Source organism: Crocodylus porosus, unplaced genomic scaffold, assembly GCF_001723895.1.
Source record: "Crocodylus porosus isolate Cpor-Errol unplaced genomic scaffold, CroPor_comp1, whole genome shotgun sequence".
In the NCBI taxonomy this organism is placed as follows: Eukaryota; Metazoa; Chordata; order Crocodylia; family Crocodylidae; genus Crocodylus; species Crocodylus porosus.
This window is the reverse complement of record NW_017728915.1, coordinates 35,005,949-35,016,991: the sequence shown is the minus strand read 5'-3', so window position 1 is coordinate 35,016,991 and position 11,043 is coordinate 35,005,949. Positions and strand designations below refer to the sequence as shown.

The following is an 11,043-nucleotide window of genomic DNA, read 5'->3' as shown; positions in this document are numbered from 1 at the left end:
GATGCTTTACATTCTGAATATTTTTTGCCACATCAAACACTTATTTCCTTTCTTGCAATAATTTAATGCACGTGCGCTTGCTTCTTACATGTCCAGGCTGGGGTTAAGACAACATCATCTTTTATAATTGTGTAGGAAAGAGGCTCTCTTTTCTTCCTCAAAGAGCTTGTTTCTGACAGCTGGGGGAAATGCTTCTCCTGGGAGAGGCAGACACTACTTTCCTCTTTTACAGCTCTAAAGTTGAGGCAGGGGTTGTGTGTCCGAGGGGGAGGACAGACGGCTGCGGTTTGTCTCCTGATGGGCCAGGTTTTTCTCGTCCATAATTTTCCTAGGACCTGGTTTCCAGATTTGACAGAATTATTAGAATTCTTTCCAGCCTTATGATTCTACGTCAGTCATTTATTCTCTTCAGTCCAAGCTCACTAGGTTGCTTCTACTGCAGAGATCCCTGTCCTGCCTACTTCCTCCCAGTGAATTCAAAATGATGCGATCTATCCATGCGGTGCTGGCCAACGCTCCCTAGCAGAAAATCATTTTCAGGACCCAATTTTCCCCTCAACCCATTACAACCCCTCTGCCTGCCCTCTTCTGTACACTTGGTCAGGGTAGCGGTGGTCTAAGAGTGGAATCAAGCAGATTAGATCCTGTTCAATACGCAGCCTCCAGTCTCGGTATCTTCACCCTCTCCCCTTTTTTACAATCAACTTAAAGAGTTTGCTGCACAAAGTGAGAGCTGCATCTTTATCTCACTACATAATATATGAATGATGCAACCCTGCTTGTTCAAATACCATAGCAATGAACATGCGTTTTTTATTCAGTGAGTTTTTCTCTGTGTTGTAACCTTACTATATTTACATCATAATACAGCGTGCAATATATCACATAGCAGTATACTACTCAAATGTTCTGGAGGAGGTGCTGTGACAATCTGATGGCATATAACATTGGGCAGGAGAGAAATAGACTGTTCCTTTTAGAATAAGGCAATATGTCACTGCCGGCAGTTCAAGTCCTCTCTTCTCCTCCCTGCCCCATCACAGCCTTTGGATCCCGGCTGGTTTTCCTGGAGGCAATACTTCACATTTCAGAGATTTTGGCAGGAAGGGGAGGACAGGAATAACTTGTTGCTCAGGGCAAGTTCCCTCTCTACCTGGCTTGCTTTGTTTTTTTTTATTGCACTCTCCAATATGCAGCAATTTCAGATCTGGTGATATGCTCCAAATTCCCAATGGGTGGATTCATGTAGGCCATAAATAAAACTGCAGAGCCAACTCAAGATGCTCTTGGGGGCAACTTACAATGAAACCCCCAGTGCTGCTCGCTGAGAGCAAGACTCAGTCATTAATTCAAAACAATAGGAATTTTTTTTTCTGTCTGCCCAAGGAAAACACATCTCCCGATGGTAGGGTTCAGGCATAAGCTCTTCAGATTCCCGGAGACATACTTAACAATGTCTGAGTGTATTACTTCTTATAACCATGCACTCTTACTATAAGACTTGCCATCCCTGTCTCATTATATACTTCTTCCCTAAAGTGATGGCAGTATATCCCAAAAGTAAGTGTACTGACCCTTGCCTACAATAAAAAAAGTGTCTTAAAAAAGGCTCAGCACACATCAGAGTATGCAAAATTAATCCCTTAAGTGTTCAAGAGGAATGTGGTTTGGAGTCTCATGATTCTTTAGAAGGTGTTCAGATGCACTGTGGGGGAAAAATAGCAGAACATGAAATGCATTTCTTGAATTAGTGTCATGATTCATGGCTTGATTGCATTAACTGTAATACTGGTGATGGGCAGCAAAAATAGAAGCGACAGAAGTAAACTACTCCTTACTTTACCTTACCAAAATCTGATGGGATTTACCATATGCTTGGGAGTAAGGAGAAGATTGCTAAGCGTGTGAGCAGTTCTGTAGAGTAAAAATACTAATTTACAGGGCTTTACAATCTCATTCCATCTCTGCAAAGATTAAAAACATACCAGGACACATGCATTTTCACTGACAGCAGTGTAAAATCTGGACTATTGCCATTGATGTAGTGGACATTGATTAAGTTGTAATAATTTAACTTAAAATCTGATTGCTCATCTTTTTAGCCATTGCCCTTTCAACATGACACCAAGGAATGTATTGTTGTCTTAAGTGAGTCCTTGTGAGATTTGCTGTTATTACATCCGGTCTGTTATTCAAGGAAGCAGCCGCATTGCCATGCATCAATGTTTTGCTCTAAGGATAATGACCTTTACAAGAAAAACAGTCTGTTTATCACTATATTTCAACATAGGCAGCTATCATGGTATGATCAGCAAGGACTGACTATAATCCCAAGCTAGTACAAATCCACAGAAGTCCATGGATATATGCTAATTTTGGCAACCCTTAAAAGCATGATGCGGTCCATTCCTAGCATCTGACAAAGATGGTTGTTGCCTATTAAAGTTCATGTCCCTCTGAACCAGTTAGTCTCCCTACCCTCAAATCTTAAGAGTGTAAATGTGTCAAATACATGAGAGAAAGGAGCTGACTTACAGCTGAATACAGCTCAGTCCTTCCCAATATGACAATGGACTGTCAACGACCCATTCAGGAATCATGGGCATGACATGTTACCAACTACAGATGGCTGCCAAAAATGCATCGTTTCAATTTTCTTATGTAATTAGACATGCTCTAAATCCATGATACAGGGTTTTTTTTCCCTGGAGATGTTAATATAGCATCCAGGCACATCACTTCCCAAGAATGAAAACTGCAATAATATATTTACATAAATAATTAAAAATCCTAGAGCACAGTAGGTAATAAAAATATATTGCTGGGATAAAACATGAAACCAGAGAGCATTGCTTTAATTAAAAATTACAAGTATATTGCCATAAACAACTTATTTATACTTAGTTAAAAGTCTCACTATATCTCGTGCACTTGTTGAATCCAAAAAGGAAAGAAATACCTACACTGATCTCTCCATGCAGACAAATTATTGAGGCCAGTAACTATGTTTAATTAAGATCTACTGTTAATAATGGATTTCAGAGAGTGAGGCTCTTCTTTTAATTTCCCAAGGTAGAAAATGTTATTAATTTTGGCCTTTAACTTCTCATTGACACGTACACTTGAAACTTCTGATTAAAATTTCAGAGGTGGGAAAGAGGTACCCAAAATTAAACTCTTAAATCTGGCACAAAAATAACAATGATCCCTGATTAAGAAATCAAATTTCAGAAACTTCATTACTGGTCTATTAATAAGTTGTTGGATTATAATTAATATGGGGGCTTCCGCGTGTTTTTCTTCTTCCCAAAAGTTGGGAGTTGTAGGGGGAGTTGAATACTTCAGAAAAAAACAGGTTAATATAGGTTAATGAATCTTAGAATTGCAATCCCACTTGAATTGGTTTCGTGGTTCTCGCCCAGTAAGTGCAGAAGGAAAATTTTTGCTTTCAGTTACATATATCTGGTGAAAAACCATTGGATTCTTGCTTTGAGGGTCGGCTCAAACCCCTCTGCATCTACTGGATGCCTCTCCACAAACAATCCTGGACTTTGGTTGAAATGAGTACAAACAGCTTACACAGTCTAGAATACCTAAGAGCAGAATTGAGCTTGGAGCCTTCATTATATGCTCGGTTAATGAGAGCCAAAGACATTTGTTCCCAGTAAGCTGTTGATACCTCTAACAACTTCCCCTGAATGTTAACTTCATTAGATCAGAGAAGAATATAAAACCACGAAAGTGCATTGCTAACTATGTACAGAGTGAGATCTGGACTGAAGTTACAAGGTTTTGATTCTCACAAATGCTTGAAGCTGTATTTTCCTGGGTAGTATATTTTTGCCAGCTTGCTTGAGTTTTTAAGTGAATTCCATTCTCAGGCTGCAAAACCACTTCAGGCTGAAGAAGAAGGAGGAAAACTGCCTCAACACTGCAGATGCCTACAGGAACGGTTACAAGGCAAGCTACAGTTTTCACCAAGATAAGTCATTTGAATCTGATTCAGAGAGCGTTCAAAGAACAGACTGAATCTGGATTTGGACCATGGCATTGAAATCTTTCTTTACCTTAGAGTCATGGTTTCTGGAATGCAGTTGTGATATTTTATGCAATAGCAGAACACCTTGCCAGTAGCTAGTGGCACCCTCTCACTGTCGATAAAACAAATGGAAAAATATCTTCTTGGCCTTCAATGGATTCATACTTTAGCTGCAAGAGGCTGAAAGCAAAGGAGGGAGGCATGGACAAAGCCCCTCTTACCCTTCTGCGCACTAACGTTTTGCAACATGAAACAACGGACCCGGTTCGCGGCAGGGTTCTGACACGCCTCGCTGCATGCGCGCATCACAACCTGACTCGCTCCCATGCATTATGGTTCAGTGCCCGTGCATTCTGCCTTCAAAAATTGACCTTAATATATTAGTACCTCCTCTGGGGAGAACTTACGGAGCACAGCAACATCCAGCACGTAGGAAAATGCACTGAAAGCAGACGGATATGTAATCTCCGTGTGAGAGATCTGGCAGGATCCTAAGCCATTATAAACCAATATATACCCCAACTTCTCAAAATGCATCCAACTGCAATCATTTAGTGGGGAGTATTTCTTGCCAATTCCATACAGTGATCAGTTTTAGCCCCAGCACGTTTAATTTTACACTAGCTAAATTGCAGATTAGTCACAAAAATATCTAATTCTTTGAATATTACTGTCAATATTTGCCAGCAGTAAATGCCACCACTTAACTATATTGCCTGAAACACAGTTCTTTTTTTCTGTGTTGAGGGTTAAGCTTTTATACTTTGTGCTGTCTTGTCCCTGTATCAGAGGGGATATGAGAGTTAGATTAGCCTTTTCTATTTCATTCCCTACTTTTTGTACTTCCATTATTTCCCCATTTGTAGTTTTTTTTCCCCTGACAAAACTAACAGCCCTTGATCTTTTTACATATTTCCTTCCACAGAATCACTCTCCATTCCCAACCAACACTAAATCATTGCGGCTTTTGTTTTTTGCACAATCAGCAGGAGAGAAGAAAACCTTTTTGTGTAAAAGAATACAACATCTTGGCAATACAGATACTGTTCACATTATGCTTTCAGTTCCAGGAAACTTTTATTTAGTTTGTATTATTCAAGATTTCAGGGCTCCTTTGCAGCACGGTTGTGACTAGTGGTAGACTGCACAAGGATTTCTGCTATTTGGCTAGCTGCAACGAATATTTAAAAATCAAACTGGTCTTTTTAGTGATTCACTAATCTCTCTTCCAGTTTGCACTCCCAACATAATCATTACCAATCTGGCATAATCAGCAATTCTGCTTGAGAAACGCAAGCAGCAGATTCTGGATTATAAGAACAAATTCCTGCATGGTTTCTTTAACCAATTTCACACATGTTCTTTATTCTCTTGGGGCACCTCTCTTAGCAGTACGTGATAAAATGTTGCAAATAATTAACAAGCCCTTTTTATAAAAAGCAAAAAAACCAAACCCACAACTCCCATGACCATTCTTAAAATTGTTGATAGCTTTGTTCCTGCCTGTACTAAAATTTGATATCAACGCCGAAGAGAATAAGGGACTTTTACCTCTATGTGAGCCAGGTTTTAGATCATGCACCCGATTGTCATGTTGCTGCATTTGACATATGAAAGAAATCCCACAGCCCTTGTCCATCCATCACAGAAATCTGTGGCTATACCAAATAGAATAAGAATTCCCTGGAGCAAGGGCTAAAATGACAATGAATGGACAAAACGTGCATTCAATAAATAAATACATTTAGAAAACAGGGAAGATGACATCTGTTAAGAGTCTTCCCTCAGATAAACTGATCTTTAAATGGCAGAGCTCACAGGTACTCCTGATAGAGAACAAAAATTAAATATTCATGCTCTATTAGCTAGATGTTTTTAAGGTGATGCTGGGAATGGAATTTTCTAATTATATGCCATGCCCTTTTTCCCCCCTCCATGAAATTTTGAACTCTTACCTGTCTCAGTTCACCTTCACATCATTTTAACCCGTGACTGTCAGTCTGGCCCTTTGCAGTGGCACGCTGCTCTACACTTGCTGCGTGCACAGATTGCCATTACTGTCAACGGCATTCTCGGTCAGGCAGCTGTGTGGGCCTAACCTTCCTGAAGAAGCGCCCGCCATCCTTGCAACGAGGAAGACATCTAACCATGGGAGACCCTGCGTGAAGAACTTGACTCCCTGCCTAGCAATCCTTGAGCACCCAAATTCTAGATGACTTCAAATGGAGAGGAACCAGGCTGAGACGCCATTGGACACCCCAGCTTGACCAAGGCCTCGCTGGTCCCTCTCAGGAAAAAACCCCAATCAAATAAAAGGGCAAAAATAAGAGGCTGCTAAATCTCGATGAAATGAATGAAGCAAGGTAGCGGTCTTCCTTCATGACGAATGGCATCTGCACCCTTATGCAGTGAGGACAAGAGACAAGAGTCATAGCCTGCAAAAAAGGAGCACAACTCTTGAGACTCCCTCTGGGGGATTCTGGGGAAGGGAAATGCGCAGAGTGGTGGCTCTCGGGGGCCGCTACATACCCCCTCTCTCCAGTCCTCAATGCCTCACCGTTTGGTTTCCCTGTAATGAGACTCCTGTGAGTACATAATTAGGGCCCTACCAAATTCACGGCAGAAAGGGGGTGCTCTGCAGCTTCTTTTATCTTGCAGGTTCCCCTGTGCTGATTGGTGGAGGGGCCCCGCCGCTTGCTCCTGATTGACAAGAAGGTAAAAACTGTGGTTTTAATTATGATGCTGTTTTTGCCTCCTGCCACTGATTGGTGAGGGGCCTCGGTGGCCCCGTGGCTTGCTGCTGGCTGGTGGGGAGGTAAAAACGGTATCGTATTTAAAACCGCTGGTTTCTCTTCCCTGTTCATCAGAAGCAAGCCGCAAGTGCGGCCCTTCCACCAATCAGTGCAGAGGGGAACCTGCAAAATTAAAGGAGCTGCAGCACACTCCACTTCTGCCATGAATTTGGCAGGGCCCTATACATAACGCAACTTGTGGTCCACCTCTCAGCTGCACAGCTTCACCAAATCCAATTTGTCCCTCTCCACTAGCTCAGGTGGAGGGGAGAAACACCCCCAGGTAAGGGACTGAAGCTCTTTCTCTGCTATGCAGAAAGGTGAAGTTAACACTCTGGCAGAGAAGATGCAATTTTGAGACTGGCATCACTGCACGAGTGATGTGCTCATTCTAAATTTTCATCCAAACCACCAGAGACATCAGGTGCTGTTTTTAACTATGAAAATTATCTGCCTTTGGATCAGGGAAAAACCATGTTTCTATCTCTGCAATAGTGTTCTTGGAAGCAAAAGTGCTGGTAGAGCATAATAAGCTCCTTGCTATAGTCTCAAGAGATTCAGAGCAGGAACGTAGCACTCACATGTCAGAAAACAGTTTTATAATTATAGTAAACTTGGGCATTTGTTAAACTCAGTACCCAACACTGTTCTTCAGAGTGCAAGTGCATTAATATTTTTGCAGTACAGAAGACATCCTTTTCCTTGTATTGTTCTGAGCCTGAACCACAATAAAGTGCAACAGATAATGCCAAGGTTTAGTCAAGAAGCATGTATTACCCTTTATACTTGAATCTGGGGGGCCAACAATTATTTCACTTTATGGGGTGACATCAGAAGCAAACATAAACCAAGTAGGCAAAACTGAGAAACGATTCTCAGAAGCTGGTTTAGAAATGTTTATTTTTGTCCCCTCGATTCCATAAAGGCGGGGGAACCAGTTTGAGACCAGAATCACCTAAAGGTGCTTTACTCTATCATCTCATTCCTTGGAAAAATATTGTCACCTGCCTAATGCAAACTCTTTTTCTTTGTCATTTTGAAGCTCTTCATTACAGGAGAAAATAAAACTTCACTCCTAATTACCCAGATCTCAAACACGTTTAATTTAATTTTGTGCAAATGGCCGAGTACCATAGGCACAACAACCATTTGTAGTCCCTATTTTGTAGGCTTAGGTTAGAGAACATTGTACTCACCTAATAGTTTGATGCTGCAAGGTATCTGGATCTGTGGCGTTCACTGTTAGTACAACGCTGCCAATGGGGATGTTTTCTTGTTTGGTCACTGTCATTGGGTTTGGGTGGAAAACAGGGCCTTCATTTACGTCTTCAACAGTGATCTGAACTGTGGCTGTGGAACTGGGGCCATAAGCTATGTCCGGAACGAGCGGGTCTTCATTTTCTACTTTGATCAGCAGCGTGTGAAATGCTGAGATCTCGTAGTCTAAAGGCTGAAAGGCAAGTCAAAACATTGGAGCATGAGATGCATTTAAAAAAAAAATTAACATTACCTCCCCTCTGCTGAGTTCCCAAGTGACAGAATTAGCCACAAAAGGGACAGCATCTCTTGTACCAGCACTGGTTACATCTCGATGCCTGGCTGAAGTTCAGCAGTTGACATGATGATAATTACAAGTTACAAGGAAGAGTATTAAAGAGGCTCATAAGAACTGCCATTTACTGGGTCAGACAATTGATCCAGCTAGTTCAGTATTTTGTCTCTCACAGTGACAGAGGGTGGATACTGTGGGGGGGTGGGTGAATGGAGCAAGTCCAGAATTTTCTACTCCCTGCTCCTCTCCCACTGCAATAACAAAGCAGAAAACAAAAATGAGTTGCATTTAATTATTATCCATGTTATCCTTTCTGCTGGCTGAACTGCTCAGACTCTCTGAGCTAGACCTGATGACCCACGGTTGTGCTTAGGTGAAGAGTAAGCACATTATTCAATTGGAAGACAAGTCCTACCTCCTTAGGTGGAATGTGTGGGCAAAGTTACACATTACACTCAGACCTTAGTAAGGGCACTTAAAATGTGAGCAACTGCAAGTTAAAGCTTGTTAACTTATGCCAAGTGCACTCTGAGCAGCTCAAATTATGCCACTTCAGGTGAGGGTTAACTCTGGGCTGTGCTACCTAATTTGTTATAGGAAAACTTCAGGTCTGCTCCACAGAGATAAAATGAGCAGCTTGAAGTCTCCAAGCACCCCAGGATGCACCACTTCTAGCCTCCCCACCCCACTCCACCCAGAGCAAGGATAAAGCCCAAGTGTCCTGGCTTCTAGCCACACCCCTGCTTGCCAGCCCTCTAGTGGTAACGCAGAGCAGTGCCGGCAAGAAACCGTACTAACCCATAACGTACAACTGATCAACATGTTCTAACTTGAACACTATCGACTATTAACATTGACCAGATTTAGTTATCAACTATTAACATTATAGCTATTTAGCTATCGCCTATTAACACTGCACAGATTTAGTATGGTCTAAGTGTTATGTGTAACTTCGCCCTATCTTCACCCTAACCGTACCAATCTCTGGGCTGCAGGGGAAGCCATTCCTTTTGAGCTCTGCCTTGTCTACTGCAAAGATATCCACTGCAAGGCACTGCACAGGGAGAAATATGACCAATGGGAAATTTTCAATCCAAACTCTCTCAGTAGAAAATACTGCCTTCAGACATAACTTTGTTTTCACATGTGATTCTTGTCATTTTTTTCTTCCAGACATCAAAATAAATCCTGAAAACTAAAACATCTTGGCTTAAAATTTCAGTTCAAGATTTCTGTTTTGTGTGGGGTTTTTTGTTTGGTTTTTTGTTTGGGGGGGGGGAGGGTGGACAAATAATTAAATTTCCCACATATGGGAAGGAGAGAAGGTTTGCCAAGCATCTTTTACCGCACCCAGGGGTACTTTCAAAAAAAAGGGAGATATTGGTAAAATTTCTTAAGTGAAGAATTAACTAGTGCCGTATTTTTGAGAAGGTTATTCCAGTAGTTGCACCTTTTCATGCATCAAAGATCTGCTGGATACACTGTGCGGCTATAATATCGTATAAAGGCAAATAGTTCTTACTTTGACAACAGAGAGCATTCCCTCATTAGTCTGTGGATTGGTATGGATTTCAAAACTCTGCCCTGGGTTTCCATTGATAATGGTATAAACAGCTCTCCAGGCCCCTGTTGCTGGATCGTCCTCATCCTGAACAGTTAAATTCACAATCACTCCTGTAACACCTTCCTTTACCGTAGCTTGGAACTAAAAAAAGACACCAAACAGATAATAACTGTTAGTATTTTAACTAATGACCACAAAAGAAAAATCATTGTGTGAGCCAGCATTAATTATTTACTGCATCTAAAGGAAGATGTAATCCTTGCACATAACGGGATCTTGTCATCTGTAGCTAATGCATTCCCACAATACAATATGCAAGGTATTGTATTGCCATTGCACCATTTCTGATACACTGCAGATAAGTAACAATGCAATAGAAAACAGCCTTTGAAATCTTTTCAATAAGAAGGTGGGGGGGAAAAAACATCTGGAAGATAAATTCATAGGAAAGTGAATCCGGGCAATACATCCTGAAGTACAACATCCTAGAAAAGGATATATTTTTCAAAGGTGATAAAACAAAATGGGAGGTTTTGTTTAATGTATTTCTTTTTTCACTCTCCTCTCCTCTTTTTAACTGCTTCCTAGGGGTATGAATGAATAAAACATTTGACTCACAATGTGCCCCTATAGGCTGGCCCCCTGTCCTTCTGCCTGGACTGCAATGGCTGGCTGCCCTCTTGCCCTCTCCACAGTCCTACATCAGTCTCATGCATCATACATGGTACCCAACAGATCCTTCACAGATTAAATACTTATTGTTGGTGTTCTGCTCTGGCCTTTTCCATCACACTCTGCAGTCCCCTCAGCTTTATGCTGCTCCACTCCAGCAGCCTCATGGGCCTTCTGTCAGGTTCAGTGGCCCATTGATGCTCTTTCTGCCTCTCTGCTGGGAACGTCCCACAGTACCTCCATACTTGGGATCCCTGACTTGTTACCTTCTTCCTTAGGGCTAAAGAGGTGTAACCTGACAGGGAGGGCCCACAGTCTTAAGGGGCCATCCACATTTAATAATGGGGGAAGGACACTATATACTTTCATAGTTTGTAGGGTCAGAAGGGACCTGAGCAGATCATCAAGTCCAACCCCTGCCATG

The 11,043-nt window shown here is 41.7% G+C and overlaps 1 protein-coding gene across 1 annotated transcript in view; it reads right to left on the bottom strand.

Annotated features, from left to right (window-relative positions):
- Positions 1 to 11,043, bottom strand: part of CDH13 (cadherin 13) — a 758,015-nt gene that overhangs the window by 81,681 nt on the left and 665,291 nt on the right. Inside the window, exons 9-10 of the mRNA XM_019535944.1 lie at positions 9,906 to 10,088; positions 8,028 to 8,281 (exon numbers count right to left, since the gene is read on the bottom strand). Coding sequence (XP_019391489.1) covers positions 8,028 to 8,281; positions 9,906 to 10,088 — 437 coding nt within the window. The remainder of the gene's footprint in view (positions 1 to 8,027; positions 8,282 to 9,905; positions 10,089 to 11,043) is intronic.